Consider the following 17640-nt stretch of genomic DNA (forward strand, 5'->3'; position numbering starts at 1 on the left):
ACCGTAATTTTTTAGTTGATAACAGCTTTGCTGGCCAGCTGTGTCAAACAAGACATGTATCATACTGACCATTTTCCTGTTCCTTACAGGGAGGGAACTTTTAAGTTTACTCATCAGTGTGAGGCAAAGTTGAAAGGCAATCTCAGAAGATAAATATATTCTTATATGTTTTATGGTTCCTGCTACACTTTAATTACTGACATCCTATGTGGAAAAAAGTTCCAGGGCAAATTTTAAATTAATGGATATGAAAGAAGTTGGATACACTGATCGGAGAATCAAGATTTACCAATACAAGGATAATGTTTAAGTTCTCATTTCACTTTCACTTATTTTAAATCTATATACCCCAATTTTTAAAACCTACCGTTCTATGCATGTGCAGTAATTTAAACTTGGATTCCAATTCAAAATTCTTACAAAAAAAAAAATCCCTTCCCATCATTTGCTTTGCAGATTCCATAAGTTTAATGTGAAAAAAAGTTTAGGTGCTAGTTTTGCAGGCATTGGGAAGGATGTATTAGTAACCTTTGGGTTATAGTGCATCATATGACAAAAACTGTTTTACTGTCTTGCCTAAACTTCATGATGAATAGCCAAGCACATCTGATTACCAAAACACGTACGTATTATTTATATTTAATGAACTGATATGTTTATTTCAGAGGATGTTTTGAAAGCCTCCAAAAATCTGGCAAATGCAGAGTCATTTTATATGTATTTCAAGAACATTTGAAAACTAGACGGCTCACACTTCTTACACCAAAAAAACTGGAAGCCAAAGTAATGCTTCAAGATGATAGATACACACAGTTTTCCTTTACTGTTGACTTATTAAAAAACACTTTGTGACTAATAATTGGAAAAAAAAGAAAGAGGAAGAGATGGTCTAATTGTGTTTCAAATTAAGTCTTTCCATTGACTATTTTCAGGTTACTGGAAAGACTCCAGAATATACTTTGTGTACAAAACTAAGGACATAACAGAACTGGCAGAAAGTGAAATTAGTTTTGTTTTGGTTTTTTTTTTTTTAAGAGTCTTTAGAAGAAACACAAAACAAACATCTGTCAGGCCTTGTTTGTTGCATATCTATGACTACTCTCACAAACTGGAGACTAACATCCTTTGCATCTGCTAACCACACAAAAGGGTGGAAAGGTAAGGAAAAACTACTCAAACCTTAAGCTCCCAAAACACAGGAGTCAGTAATGCTCTATTCCTCCAGGGGCTAACATAGATCACAACTGTTCTTTAAATCACTCACAAATAATATGTGAGTTTCAGGAACCCAACTGCATTTTAAGACACTGTTGTCTACCAAAGACCATATACATTATGGGTTGATTTTTCTGCGTACAGAAACAGTTAACTGCATTTTCATACAACGCAACACTTAGTAATCACATAAAACTTGACCTACAATAATCTTTAACAGGTAGAAAAGCTTCTGTATTATGCCACTGTGTAGGCAAGTATTTTAGTGACATGTCCACAAAAGAACCAAGGTAAAATTGCTATGGAACACAAACTTTGTCTTTCCTTACACTCATTTCAAGTTTTCCACTTTATCCCACAGGAGCTACTAGCCAATACAGATTTGTCTATGTGTGCTGAGCTTACACTACAGCCATTACTAACTGTCACGTCCCCAAAGTCCCCTTGTTTTCCCAGAAAGAAATATTAACGTTTACTCTATACTGCTGCCTTCTCTGCCAAGTGAAGCAAAGAACCTGTCATTTCAATCCACTGACAGCCCACTGTCATGATTTTCACCTTTTACACATCAAGTCTAAAACCACAATGAATTTAAGTAAAAGTTAAAAAAAAAAAAAACAAAAAAAAAACAACAAAAACAAACAAAAAACCCATGTAGCATTACCAACTGCTAAATTATGCATTATCTTCGTATATATGTCCGAACCTCTCAGCTGTGCAAACTGGGTTACAGACATAAAGAACTCCATCGTGTTGGGAGGGAGGGGGAATGATGGTGTGCCAGACCAGATGGCAGGCTTCAAACTTATCTGCAACCCCTCCACTGAGTATATGCAGGACAGTAACAATGACTGTCCATGAATGGACCCTTTCAGCAATCAGACATAACTAGCTACATCAGCATGATCAACACAGTTCTCTTTTCTCTCCCCAATACTTTCTTCTCCTATTGCTCTAGCACAGCTCACTGAAAATAGAGACAATTCCTTAGTGGGAGAGGGACTGAAGGAGGAAAAAGATAATACGAGGAGGTGGAAGGGACAAGTTAGTCATATAGTCATCACTTCCCCTACCTTTAATTCATGCTATTACATCACTCATTCGGTCTATATTCAAGTACAGTATCCCACACACAGAAACCAAGATTTAAAGTGTATGCCACTCATTACACAACTAAAAGCACAGAAGACAAAACATAACCTACCAACTTAAGGAAGAATACTGTTCAAGCAAGGATCCGAGAAATTATTTTGTGAAAGACAAATTTCAATTTAGTAAAATTATGGGGGTTTGGGGTGTGGTAGAAACAACTTTTCTTATTCAGCAATGCTTAAAGGAGACTGAGGACATGAACATAAATACAGACAGATAACACTTAGTACCACCAAGCCAAGATCTCCAGACTACAAAGCTATAGTCTTTGAAGACATTAATGTTCACAGCATCCAAAGAGATAGCATTAAGAATCGTTATGAAAGGGAGAAAATTAAACAAATCATGATGATAACTAATAAAACCATGATTTTAGACAACCCAGTGAATTTCTGTCAACTCTCCTGAAAGCAGGATAGAGACAAATTCAGAATAACAAGGATGGTCCTGGCCAACAGGACCACCGAGAGATCATCTGTCATGATGCTGAAGTATCTTCAACCCCAGGAAGTTCCTACAGCACAGACTGCTAGGAGGAAGGCAGTGACATTAAGGTGCCTGTCCAATTGCTCAGGCAGAAAGATCTGAATAATCCATTACCACCAATGGGTGTATTCCTGCTCTCCCTTCCAGCCTCCAGTTCTTGGCTACAGTCCCCCTTCTGTGGATCAGCACACATCAGATCCCCTCTAAGCCTATGCAATTCACCCAAATAACACAGAACGAACTCCAGAATAAAAGTAGTAAGTTTTGGTGAGGTAAGTACTAATAAGCGCCAAAACTGGGACAAGGGAGGAGATGAGACAGTGTAAATAAGAGCTTTGGGGAAGGAAGGATGAGAGGAAAGAGAAGTCTCATCCTCCCATTTTTGGTGGTTGTGGAATTGCAAAAAAAATTTCCCTTTTTCCACAACATTTGTCACTATTATCAGTCAGAAAGAACACTAGACTATAGATACCTTCAGTGAGCCAGTGCAGGGCCGTTCTTTTACAGGATTTCCCTATGTTTCCAGGTCAGAGAGCTCTTAACTACACAGCAGAAGTATTTTCTAAGATCGAATACTGAAGTTAATAACTGCAAAGCTTAACTTCCTTTTTCAGACAAGCATTGCCTCCTATCAAAACAGTCTTCCATTTTACTTAAGTTTTATTGGAATCACAAAAGGAAGAGCATAACATTAAGTTGCAGAAGAAAGGATGACTTTTTAAAGTACCTATATTGCCTGCAGAGGACAGACGGGATCGGTCAAAAGGGCAGAGCTGCCAAGTCACTGACCTCTTTTCGTAAGACCCACAGCAGCAAAGAAAAATTTTAAAAGGTCAGCTCAACTACAGACAGCCTCAAGAAATTCTGGCAAAAAGAGAAGAGCTAACTTGAAGCACTATGTGAGCATAACAAATCTCAAAATAGATCTGTTATGGCCATGAAGTAATACCCTCTCCCACTTTCTGCATAAAACCCAGGTTTTTTTTCTACATGGGCACTAGATCTTCTTCAAAAGCTACTTCCTCAGAGGGATGTCCTCAGAAACAGCACCATTGAGTCAACTGCGTGGGTGGGATGGTAGAATTCAGCCCTACTAGAAAAAGGTGTTTTGATTCACAACTTAACGATTAAGATTAATAAACCCCTAAACAGCAGTTTTCAGGCACTAAGTGAATGAAAAAGGAAATTTGTTTTACCAAAAACTCCTTTGCAGGTACCCAATGATTCTACCAAAGAATCCTTGGGTTTCTGCTCATTTATAAGGTGAATTCCATTCAAAAACTACCACCACAGAATCCGTTACAAAATCCAAACAAATGTGACCTCCCCCTTTTCTTTTCATCAGTGATGAGAAAAAAAAAAAAATCTCCACAGTAAAAAGTCCCATCCCATCACATAATAGTTTTAATACTGAATAGTTGAATGCCAGTTCTGTAAGTTTGGGGAAAAATTCTCAGAGTTGAACACCTTCCTCAGGCTACTGAAATTAGAATGAACAGACAGAGCAAAAACAAAGCAGCACTGCTAATGAGTGTAGAGGTTTCTGGTCTCAAGAGGAGAGTAAAATTTGGGTCTCAAATTACCAAGGATTTCTGGTTACCTCCTTCAAAGGAATCATTCTTATCAACTTATCTGGGCAGAGAAACAATAGCCACATTTTTATGAGAAGCAATCACCGGATTTACAAAGGCAGCTCTCCCACGTCTCTGTGAGAAAAGCTTTTGGGGGTGATTTTGAGCCTTGCAGTCAGTGGCTAAGAGCTCAGAAAGCAACTGGAACACTTGCAGCAATACAGATCAGCTTCCTGTGAAGACAAAGCAACTTCTTGACCTCTGTCTCTTGATTCATTAACATCGAGTTATTTAAGTGCAGCAGGCGGTGTGCAGATTACTCAGGCCATGCAAAAAATTGAAAAATTAGGGAGACAAGAAGGGCAATCTTACTGATGCCACAAGCATATCACTCCTGAAGAGAGGCTGAGATCTAGAGGGAGACCTGCAAAATCAACTGCCGAAAACATCCTTCATTTTTAAAAATCAAGAAATGCAAAATTCAAGTTTTTCTTGTGCTATGCAAGTTATAGAAGTGATTAATTCAAGTAAATCATCTTTTTAGCCTGAGACACAAAACCACCATATTGACTAACTTTCTACATTAAAAAGTAAAAAAATCAGCATGAATAACAGTCAGAGATCCAAAAAACCAAAAATAAGCCTTGTCTTACCACAGAAAGAAAATGATTGACAAACAAACAACAATATAATCAATGACTGACATAGGCTCCAACACTTAGGCCTACAGCAATAATGCAAAGGTTTGCATTTTAATTTTCCAAAGAGAAGAGGACACATTTCTGTCTACCTCTGTTTTGCTTTACTCAATATGGATCTCCAATAAAAATACAGTGAACACCGAGTCTTCATCCAAAAAGAAATGAGTGACAGTTTAGGTAAACTTAATTTCTCACCATTTCAAATAAAGATTTAAATCTAAGTGTGACCTTGATGAGTTGATCATTAGACTGACAAGCCTGCATCATTCACTCTGTCAGATGAACTTCTGCTGCAGATGGGTAGAGGCATGCTTTCAGCACAGCTTATTCAAATTAGTGTTAATTATTGATTAGAATAAACTCAGCTTGTTCCAGTTTTCTCCCATAAAAAAGAACACGCATGTTAGTAAAACTACTTTTGAACAGGCCAGATTCTGTTTCAGAGAATATTTCTACAAGATAGCTTCTAGTTTAAGTTCTCTAAATTCAGTGGAACATTTCCCCTGTTTCCTTACACAAGTCACCAGCACTTCCGATGTTCCCCAAATTGTGTTTTTACTGAAAAGTTTCATCTCTGATTAAGCAATGCAGAGACATCAAAATCCCAAATGAATATCTGTTGTTGCTGCATCCCAGCCCAGTTGTTTTTCTGTGTTGTGCACTGCTTCAAAGAGTTCTCCCTGTCATACATTAAATAAGAATATTAAAGTAGCAGCAAATTATTGGTATAGTACAGCTACAGATAGGCACTGATAAATTGCTCCATGTGTTTCAGATATTAAGCGTACTGTAACAGGAATGTAGTCTTGTCAGTTGTACATTCTTTTTTACACATCTGTGTGCTCCTCAGATTTAAATTAAAAGCAATATATGAAATTTACTTAGAATAAAAACATTAACTATAAAACATTAAAATCCATGACTGGCTTAGGAGGAGGAAGAGGCAGGGAAAGCCCTTTAAAAAAAAAAAAAGGAAGTACACATTCTTTACAAAGATTCCTTGCAGACAGAAACAAAACCAGAGAAAGAAGTAGCCACAGCATGTGCAGTCCATGCAAAAGCAATCTTAATCATTAAATCAACTCCACTGCACTGAATATGTTTAGCTAGGAGTGTCAGCATGCAGGGGAGGGAAGGAAAGAAAAGAGTTTGAAGAAGAAAAAAACTTCAAACCAAACCAAAATCTTGAATTAGTGACACTCTACCTCAGTGATTGGTTGCCCTTGTGATGTCAAGTCTAGTTCCTGAGGTCTTGTCACCTTATCAATATCCAAGGAGTCCATGCTGGAAGCTGCAGAGGTTATGCTGGAACGGGAGGAGTTACTGATTGAGCGCACCTCAGCATCACTCACTGTGCCAGCAGATGCTGTCCTCCTGTGCTGAGCAGTAACTACTGGTTTGGTGTCTTCTGCAACAGACTGTTGGGCTGCCTCATCCATGCTCAAAGAGGCCTTCTCTAACTGTGCAGTGATGTCATCCAAAGATACGTTGGCATGCGATGGTTTAGTCACCTTACCAGATGAGGAGGATAATCCTTTCATGCTGCTGTGCTTAGAAGGTCGGCTAGCAGGTGGTTTTTGAGCTTTGGATTCTGTGGCAAGGCGTTTCACTGCAGCATTGTTTGCTGAATGAGATCCAATGCTGCTGAGCTCCTGCTCTATGGAACAGAGATCAGCCATGAGGGCATCTAGATCCACAGTCTCCCCCTGATTCAGGGCTTCTGCAACAAACAAGAGTTTTCAGTACATGCAGAGTTACTTAATTTTTCTGTGCAACTCTTCACTCTGTGTTATCAAATTTAACAGTTAGGGTAGGGGAGCAAAGGAAGCTGTATTTTCTTTTCCTATCTCTATGGCAAAATCTCTGCTCACTGCTAAGCAGAAATTTATTTGCACTACTACTCTTGACCAGTCTAAGAGCAATTAAAAAAAACAAAACTATTTAGGTCAAATACATTTGCCAACAGAAGAAATCTATGAATGTTCAGAGTACATATGAAAAGTTCAAACTGCTGTCCTATGAACAGAATCTGAAAATACATTTTTATAATATCATGCCTCAATTTTTCAAAAAAGTGTAGGTGTTTTGCTAAGCATTTTCTGCTAAAGCAATGCAAGGTATGTGACACTACTTTAAAAAAACCCCACAAAATACTATACAACCAGGGGAAGCTATTTTAAGATAAGGAAAAACATGATTTTTGTTTAACATAAAAGCACTCTCTAGCTATATTCCTGCATCCTGTCCCATGAAGCAAGATGCTCTCTCTTCCCATTTTAACAGATGCACATCAATTCATTCTTTTGCGAGACTAGATCCCAGAACATGTATTTCTGTACAAACACTAGACTACAATTCTTAGATATTAGGTGCTGTAAAAGATAGTGCTTTAGGATACTCAAAATTCTTTACAATCAGAAAGTAATGCCTTCAACAAACATGTTCCCACTTCAGCTAGAAGTATATTTAAATGCTCTCGTATTTTACAATGTTCTCATTTATAGCTGGAATGGGTTTTTTTCCTAAACTAATATTTGAAGGGGTAAATAATTCAACAAACCATTCAAATTGTACATGGAGAAGCGATATGAGAAGTTGGCAAGATTGGTTTCCTGACGGAGAGGTGATCTCTTCACTGGTGCCACAGGCTTGTCTGTATCCAAACTCTGAAAAAGACAAAAAAGGGCAGAATAAAGTTTGACAAGGAACTGGACAAACAAATCTTCAAGATGAATGAAAATTAGTTTTCTCTAAAAGAAATTTTTCAAAAACTCCTGGCATATGAAAAAAAATACATCTTTTTCAGGATTTAGACTTCAGGCTTTTTTTTAATCTAAGCATGTTCAAACTGTGGCACCATCTCTGAGAAATGGAACATTAGCTTATGAGCATAATCATGGCAGAAGAACACAAAAGAATTCAATGAAGAGTTCTATTTTATTAAAAAGGATTTTAAATTGGTTAAATTCAGACATTTTTCTCAATAAGCCTTTCCTGTGAAAAATGTAAAATTGTGAAGGCAAACCCCAGACAGTTTATGTAGGATAAATTTTTTTAGAAAAACTAACATAGGTTAAAAAAAAATAAAAATCTTTCTACCCAAAACATTGACTTGTTATCTTATGAAGGCTAATATGGGCATAATATTGTAACAAATACCAGCATTTTTGTAAGTAGCAAGCAGCAGGGCACTACGATCCAGCTGGTGACCCAAAAGGTGCATGACAGGGTCCAGGGTTGCTGCCCCCGGAGTAACAAGTGTTATACGGGGAATCTAGCTCTTGCTGTTGCTGAGGCTCGACAGGCCTGCAGAGGGTCTGAATTTAAGCAATGCTTGTGCTGATGAAGCTTTCCTGAAGGTATACTTGTCTGAAAGAAAACCATCTTCTAGCTCCAACAGAACAAAGCTTCTCACCGAAGCTTTTTATTTTCATGTTCTACACCTATGTTAAAAATCAAATGCACTTTTTTTTTTCCCCTAATATTTATTTTTTCTGAACTCCCTTTTCCCCTCAGTCTGGTTTGAACTTCAAAAAAAAAAAAAAAAATCACTTTATTAGGAAGTCAGTCATCACTTAATGAGAAGACAGTGATGCAGCCTTGTCTTCCACCACGTGGAAAAAACCCTCACCTCTAGTATCTCTGATGGAGCTTACATTGTCCCACACAGAATAGCTGGAAAACAAAACAAAATAAAACATCTATGTATAACCCTAGAGGCAGGAGTGAAACTGGACACAGAAAAGGTAAGTTAGGGCTCATTCCTTCAGACTGAACCCATAGACTGCCACAAAAGATTTCTGTAAAGCAAATATATTCTGGTTAAAAGCATCTAAAATGTGTTTTACTTAATTTAATAATAATTGTTTCACTTCCTTGGAAACACATGTGATATGCTCTCACTATTATCAGAGCACATTCTCCATAACATATTATTATGCTAAACTAGCAGTTTGGAGAACTGCTGAAAACCGCAGCAGCACCAAAAGCTTAGTTTTGAATGATCACAAGAAGCAAGGTAAGACTTCCTTCATTTAATCTGCATCATAGAGTAGCATAACTAGACCTGGATAAACGCTAATGCACTCTGCATCAGTGCCAAACACTGCTCACACGTGCTGCAAGTTTTGTGACTACATTTTATAATGTTTGTATTAGACCAACAGTTAAAGACAGCAAAGTGAATTCAAATGATCTCATGGGCATCTTAATAATTACGAATATTTTAAAAAGCACTTCCATCTGGAAAGGAATCTGGGTCTTTCTTACAATCCCCCCCCAAATAAACATTTGGGAAATCTGAAAAGTGCAAGGAACTCAGAGGCAAAAAAACCCTTTCCTCCTACTGGTCTTAGAGTCCAGCTGATAAATAGCAACAAGTGCTGAGACTACAGGAGAATGCACTTTGGAGCTCATTAGCTCTAATCACCCTCTTTTATTGGGACTTTACTGGGACAGCTGCATCAAGGCACAATCACTTTCCAAACAAAGGAACTGAGACCCAGCTAACTGCAGTAACTTGTTTATACAAAACCATATGAGGTCATTCAAAGTTTTTGGAGAAATGTCATTTCTCAGTAGTCACAAAAGACAGAAGGGCAACTGTCAGGTTGTGTTGCAGACTGTATTTTACAGCAATATGAAAGTGAGAAACAATGTGGGTCCTCCCCTTAACTATCTTACTATGTTTTAAGAATTTTGCATGGATCAGCACACAAACTGAGACATCACCATAAAGTCTGTATGTGAATAGCGTAGCTGTAAACCCCAAGTAAAGTATGCTTATATTTCTAAGCTGTTCATACCTGAAAAAAATGGGGCAGAGAACCAAAGGTCTAAGACCAATTACCCATTGTGCTCTTCTGTGATGATCTTCATTCGGAGTAATTTACAGAGCCCATGCCTTCAAAACACCTTCCACTTACCGTTAAAAATTCTTCACAGGAAGTTAAAAAAAAACAAAACAAAAAACAAACAAGAATTACAACACACAGATTTATTTCACACTGTCTTCCATTCATCTCAAAAGGCAGGATTCTTTATTGCCCTGCATGCACAAGTTAAGAAAAAAAAATAATCATTGTCCCCCAGAGTGCTATCTATATTTAGATCTTGCAGGCAGAGATTTAACCAGAAGGTAACAGAGATGAGCCTGAATTTGAAATGCCGTCACATGATTAGCTCAATTTTGCTTTAGTCTTTGGGTAAGATGAAGATGAGAAAAGCTGCCTCCTCTCTGGCTTACTGAAATCTGAGGTACCATGTCTTTCCTTAAGTTTACGTGACAAAGAGGGAGAAGATGAAATATGTTATTCAGGAGGGTCAGCTCACACAGCTGAAAAAAAACCCAGCAGGCAGTCACAGAGAAACGGCCTATCACCCCAGGAGTCTGGAGTACCATGCAAAATGCAAGACCTGCTTGTGAAGGAACAGGAAAGGACTAGAAAGAAGGCAGCGCCAAAAGAAGACGTCCCATCAGCTGCCTCTCTGATGCAGGAAGAGCACTCTGGAATAACGGTGAGTCCTCTAGGTTGCATCAGGGCACCTTATCACGTCATCAGTGGCAGCATTCACAATTTCTCATTCCTCATTGCTGTTCAGGTGCAACAAATGCGTGCTGTCATAGCTGGACAATGTCCAACCATACGTTTGGAGATACAGCCTACCTCTAGCCAGCTAAAGTCAGTGTTTCTCTATATAGATGAGGACAAAATACCAATTCCATAGCTGTCAGAAGGAATCATAGCCTTTGGGAAAGGTCAAACTAGCAGGTTGTGAAAAGTGAATTTAACAACTTTGAGATGGGTAAACAAGCAGATTTAGAAACCTTTAAAGAGCACTGAGCTGGTCAGTCTACCTTGCTGCAAGTGGCAGTGCTAAGTATTCAGCATCCAACTGAAAAGAAACATGTAATACTTATAAAGAATTACTCTGTGAGATGATTGAAGTCTCCCTAACCTGTGTGAGTTTGTCCAGTTCCCCCAGCCAGGCCCCAAACATCTTGTCCAGATCCTGATCTTCCTTATCACTATCTTCTTCCGCACCATGGTCAAGTTCTTCATCTGATAATTGCTCCATCTGAAAAAAAATTAAAGTCTGATACTCAAATTGTACAGTGTCTAAGAAAACTGGTGTCAGCTACTAAGTTTCTGAAAAAGCGTTCTGAAGTCAAAGCACACATCTGTCCACAAGTTTTATAAAAATTGCATACATTCACAGTTTATTATCCTGCTCAAAAGTAAAGAGTTTGTAATTATCCATTGCGGCTTTCACACTAAGCCATCCTTGCAGCTCACTTTTGTCAGAACAATGCAGAAAAAGATGAAGAACAGTCCACAATATTTAATACAGCATCAGAAATTATTTCATGCTAGCCTTGCACGTGCATTCATTGCCAGCTATTGTTGGCAAAATCTATTGACTTTACATTACAAAAATTCAACTCTTGTCCAAGGAATTCAGCTGACCACAGTTAAGCAACACCATCCAACAACCCACAGGAAGTGCAGTCTCACTGCACTGCAAATAGCTGCCCCTACACATTCGTAAACAGAAATGCTTAAATAGGCCACAGAGAATGCCAGCAATACATCCCATGAGACAGTTTAAATCTTGGACACTGTCCAGATCACTTCAGTGATACTGCACAATTTTTACCCAACAAAGAAACTCCTTCCTGGAAGCAAAGAGTCGCCATTACAGCTATCAGGCCCTCCTTCATTCAACAAATTTGAGTGACCAAGATAAAGACTTCACATTCTCCAAAGGTTATCTGTTATCACTTCAAAGTAAATTAATCTTTTGTTAAACGGGCCTTTTCCCCAAACACATCCTCCAAGCTGCTAAGACACACATACTCTAGGCAAAGCCACCTCAGTATCCTACTGAGATTTTACTTTTGTGGGAGAGCACAACGCAGCTAGCTTACCTTAAAAGGGGCAATAATATTAAAGCTAACCTGGCATGGCATACTGCACCAAGCAAACACTGAGCAGATTAAATTCACCACCTGAATCTCATTTCTTCCAACACTTGTTTTGAGTTCTGTTAAGTACTTCTAGCACTCCAGAGAAGAGAAAAAAGCTTTTCCTAAAATCTAAGAGTGGTGCTGAAATCCAAAAAATGCCAATATGTTCATGTAAAAGACTGCACTAATTTTTATGTTCTGTAAGTCAGGCATGCCTCCCCCTGCTAGATTCCTCTCCATGATGTCACCTGAAAGCCCTCCCACATAACAGCAGGGTAGCAGCAACTCATACTCTGCCTGAACTTCTGCAAAACAAACAGAAGATGGATTCCACTTTCACGTCCCTTCAAAGCTTTGCTTTACTACTCCTTAGGCCTTTACATGGACCAGAAATATTGAAAATTCAAGACAAAATAAATTATACTTAAGGTGACATGGTCAAACTGCTGTAACAGTATTTGCATTCGACAACGTAGCATTTCTCAATGTCTAGACACACTTGAAATAAATAATTTTTATTTGAAGGCTAAGGGAAGCTATTAAAAGCGTGCCTTAGGAAATATGACTGTGGACTGGCAAATCAAATAAATGGAAACTGTGATATGAAACAGACAGAGCTCGCTATTTACAGATACTTTACACTGCTAACCTTTCCCTCTTTGAGCTGTTTTTACCACTTACTCTACAGTTAGATGGGACTTGTTTTGCAGTGCGTTCATTCTACGGCACTGTTCATAACTCACCCTTTCAGTAAGAGACGAGCTTGTTCTTTTTACTAATATTTCTGAGGACCTAAGCTGTGGAAAGAAAACAGTATTCTCAATTTCCCATAAACTGTTGCTTTAGCTATTTTAACTTGGCATCAGAGACAGTGCTTTAGTTCCAGTTACTCCGAAGACAGAATTAGCAGCCTAAAGAAAACTTTTACAAGCAAAGTACTGTTGTGTCAGCAAGTCTGGCGCTAAGCCCTGTACTGTTTGCCAGCTCCTTGCAGTCCCCACCCAAGCTTCCTAACGTCAGCTGCATTTCCTATGAGCCTGTCAACGTTTGCTTGCAAAAGACACACAGAGGATAGTGTCTCACTGAAGAAACAGCTCATATCAACTTGCTCGTTCTGTAAGAGCGATCTCTCTTAGCACAAGCTCCACTACTGGAAGGAGATATCCCACAGGACATTAATTAAAGGATTAATTCAATAAATTAAGGCAGAGACAAAATGCTCAAGTAACAGTATCTGAACTTTTTGACATAAGAACTCAAAACAGTAACAACTCAAAAAGAGTACACGTTCCAACTAAAAAGTTTGAAATTTTCCTTTTTATAGCCATTTTCTTTCTCACTGTTGTTGATTACAGCAAACATGCACCATACTTTAGCAAATCGTGACCTAACTGGGAATTATCACAGCTTTCTAAGGATATGACATTTTTATTTATAACAAGAAAGAAAAATCGAATAAGTTTAAGAGTTTGGGGGTGGGGGGGTTTATGTATATGTGTGGGTTTTGTTTGGTTTTGGTTTTTTGTTGTTGTTTGTTTGTTTTTTAAAGAGGCATTTAGAACTAAATTAGATCTAAGAAATGGAAAAGGAATAACTGTTCTAGCGTGACACCATGAAGTAAGCCACTTACATTCCTAAAGCATTTGCAGGGTAGCAGAGTTTAAGTAGCTGTTGCTTCTGCTTAGCTCATACCAGGTGAAATGCCAAAGTAATTACAGGATTCAAGTTATTTTTCAACACTTCACCTTCTATTCTGCCCAAGTGTATGTCAGAATAGAACTTAATGAAAATGAGCAGCATCACTCTGGGATATCTAGATAAAATAAGATACCAATATGGTATACTCTTCCATATGCAAGTAAGGCTTCCTGCACTAAACCGAGGTCTATGTGCTATTTCATTATCCACTATGGACTGCATCGGTCAACTTTATCTGTTTGAAATGCTATTTAAACAGGCAGATTCATAATGGCTGTAAGTCAACTGTAGTTTCCAAAACAGTTCATTAGGTTTGTTCACCTTTAAATGCATGAAGCACAGTATTTTAATATTATTTTATGAAACATTACTGAGGTTTTCATTAGAAGTCACCAGTTGCAACATTTAATCATAAACTACTATTTTAATTACACTATAAGAAAAACAAAATGACAACTTAACAATAATTCAGAAAAAAAGAAACATTTACTCTTTCAAGCTGATTCTTATGCTAGCCATTGTAGCTTTTAGTATGCCAGGACAAGCATGAGATGATGTGATACCACAACACATGAGGAAAGATGAAACCCCCAAGAATAATGCTTTGCATATACCATTTTGATATTTTCAAGAAAAGACACCATTGCAAAATTCTGAAACTAAAAAATTGCTCTGATCAGAAAGCAACAGCTTTGGGACAGAGGTAAGTTATAATCAAAAGCGTAAAGTGTCTTTCAGTGAGACCCCATTCTGCAAACTTGCACTTTGACATGGTAGCTTCTACCTTAAATCAACCCAGTCCAAGACAACAGGAAACTTTGTAATATTAAAAATATTTGCTTATAATGAAAACACTCTGCACTGAAAAAAGTAGCTGTAACACAAACAGACTGCAGGATTTCTCTACACCACACTCAATTAAAGATGGAAAGATTATCAAAGAAACAAAAATAGAATTCTTACTCCCAACTGGAAACACCAATGTGCTTAAAGGGTAAGCAACAAGAATGTGTTTATTCACTGTAAGTTCCAAAGCACTGTAATAAGCATTTTGAACTACAGATGCTTAAGAATGTTCAAAGGCAACTGAGAGCATAAAATCCCAAAATGAAAACAAACCATCTTTCTTTCAGGCAACTGATGTTTTCTCCCCTGACCTTTCTTACTATTTAAACACAAGCTTGTACAAGCTCATGCTTGCTACTGAACTCGGGATTGTCTTCCTAAAAACTACTACAGAATTTGTTACAAATCTATTATAGGGATGCAGTAGACACTACACAAACATTCAAAACACCATCTGAACAAGTTAACTGGGTTTCTGCATTTTAAAATCTAGCCTCAGGAACCAAAAGGAACTATATAGCATACTCTGGTATGAAAAACATACTCCGTTTGGAGCTGGTGTGGAAATCAGAGTTGTTCTTCCATTTGTGATCACCCATGTTATCATGCCAGTATCTATTTCTGTTTAGGGAGTTGGATGTGACAGAACACTACAGTAGCATACATACCATACGAGCACAGAAGCATAGTGTGCACACAAACACAAAAGTAAGATTCTAGCAGGGATTCACCTCTAATACTCAATTCACCTGACTGCTTAAAGAAACACGGTTATTTACACAGAAAAAAAAATTGAAATGCTTTCACAAAAGTGACAGCCAAAGCTCACATCCACGTTTCTACACATTTTCTTGAAGTTCTGGTAAATAATGAAAGGTAATTTGAGCACATAAATTATCTGTTTCATATTAATACTCTGTCCATATGACAGGGACCAATGAAATCCAGCGTGTTTTTCAGTAAAAAATAAGAAAGTCTAATGCTATAACTGACACTAACATTTCTCCTTTGAATTTAATACTGTAGCACCCTAAGCCAATGATACAGTGCAGATCATTTGCTTAAGTATTTCCATGTTTCTTCTTAATAAGCATAAAATATTCTGAAATTAACTACTCCTGAAAAAGACATTTGGAGGAAGATTAGAGAGATTAGAAAGTTATGGGAAATTCCTTGTCAATTATCCAATGTCCTATAACCCAGTTTATGTTAAGAGTAATCTAGATGAAAACCTGAACAAAAGAGCATTTGTTTTCTTTTAGCTTCAAATAGCATAGGTACTAGCTGAACACATCCCAAGGCTCCTGCAGCACACAGACATTCCAACACGTCTCACATTCAAAAACTGAGATACAAATCTGTCAGCCAAAAAAATCAAATTTGAAACATTCCAAATAATACTAAAAAATAATCTTATGTCAAGTGAAAGTCTCTTTCAATATACTATTTTGAGCCAACTTTTGAGTTTTGTTTTTCTTTTTTTTTAAACCACGCTTCAGGCAATAGTTTTCTAGGTTTGCAGTCACACACCAGAGTGAAAACACATTGAACGTCAGATAAAACATAAAACCTCAGACACTTCAGTAAAAGCAAAAAGACCCTTTGTAACCAATAACCTCATGTTTCTGAAATTACTCAGGTAATAATTAAATAGTTAAAATTCTGCATTTATGTATTGTACTAACATAATGTGTTGCCACGTTTAATAAAACCAGATGATGTCCATGCACTCTTTTGTACCAGTTAAACCGGTAAACCTATTTATGCAACACAGCTTTAGAATGGAAAAATATTGAGTCTATACCTTGCACACATGAGAAGATTCACATATTCAGTACTGTGGGTGACCTCTTAAGGTCCTGGACAGCAATACTCAATGTAAGATCCAAGAAAAAAATAGTTGCACCTAATCACACATCAAGAGATTCAAGATTAATTAAGGTGTATAAAGCATTCATAGTTACTAATGTATTTCAATACTGAGTCATTATCAATTGAGCTGTCCTGTCAAACTGAACTGCATTCCAACTATCAAGGAAGCAAGGGACTCAGCATTACTTTGGAAAATTGACTTCATTTAATTCCTTCCTTATTTCTTAAAATAAACTAATTAGTAGCAATTTGGAAATAAGGTTGGCAAAAAGGAATGAACAAATGTTTATGCACATGGCGTTCTTTAAGCTGTTCTTCAAAACTAAAATAGGGCATTGGATTTTAGCAATAAATCCTATTCTTCAAACATAGGTAGTCAAGAGCAGAACACGAAATGTAGAAGACTTATTCAAAGGAACTGGGAGAGGAAGACAAATAATTACATAATATCTGAAAAAAAGTTTTAGAAGCAATGTGTAGTCTGAGCATATTTCATTTTCAAGTCTTTTACTTTATATCAGGCAGCTGGTCTGGACTGCAGAAATCCAGCAAGTATGAAAACTAGGCCTTATTCTCAGGTTTTACTGGGAGGTGCAAAACTGGACAGCCTATAGTATTCCCTCCCTTACCCACTGATCTGTGCAACTTGCAAGAACGTATCTTTGAAACCACTGAAAAGAAAACTTCACATCTGAAAATGCATGTTTTGAATTGTGGACAGGTTAGCGTTTCAATACAAGATCAATTACGAGCTGCTGAAAGTAAGAGTTATTCAGTCAAACATATACAGTATGATCTCTAACAATACTCTTAAGCACATGCCTCTGCAAGAACTTGCCTTTGCCTCTAGCTGTTTGTTATTTTAAGATCAAAGAACAACCTTTTCACTAAACTCTTAAAAATATTTCTCTTTACATTATCTGTAAGTTTGTCATACAAATATTTACAGCAACACAAGTGAATACATAACTTACATAAATTTTAGCAACTGCTAATGAAAAAACTGTTTGAAAAAGCAACTGGGGGAAGAAAAAAAGCCTTAATCAGGTATCAGGTGGTAACATCAAAGCAAACTGTCTCACTGTTCCTGGAATCCCCCAAAATACATCATAGAATCATTATGGTTGGAAGA

At 37.4% G+C, this 17640-nt stretch overlaps 1 protein-coding gene across 1 annotated transcript in view; it reads right to left on the reverse strand.

Moving 5' to 3' along the window:
- The window catches only part of RAPH1 (Ras association (RalGDS/AF-6) and pleckstrin homology domains 1), a gene marked incomplete at its 3' end in the record, with an annotated part of 55318 nt that extends 44115 nt beyond the window's left edge, over positions 1–11203 (reverse strand). The window contains exons 1-3 of the mRNA XM_009709896.1: positions 11084–11203; positions 7686–7791; positions 6331–6845 (exon numbers count right to left, since the gene is read on the reverse strand). Of these exons, the coding sequence (XP_009708198.1) occupies positions 6331–6845; positions 7686–7791; positions 11084–11203 (741 nt within the window). The remainder of the gene's footprint in view (positions 1–6330; positions 6846–7685; positions 7792–11083) is intronic.
- Positions 11204–17640: the final 6437 nt, after the last annotated feature.

This window comes from Cariama cristata, unplaced genomic scaffold (assembly GCF_000690535.1).
Source record: "Cariama cristata isolate BGI_N322 unplaced genomic scaffold, ASM69053v1 scaffold17851, whole genome shotgun sequence".
In the NCBI taxonomy this organism is placed as follows: domain Eukaryota; kingdom Metazoa; phylum Chordata; class Aves; order Cariamiformes; family Cariamidae; genus Cariama; species Cariama cristata.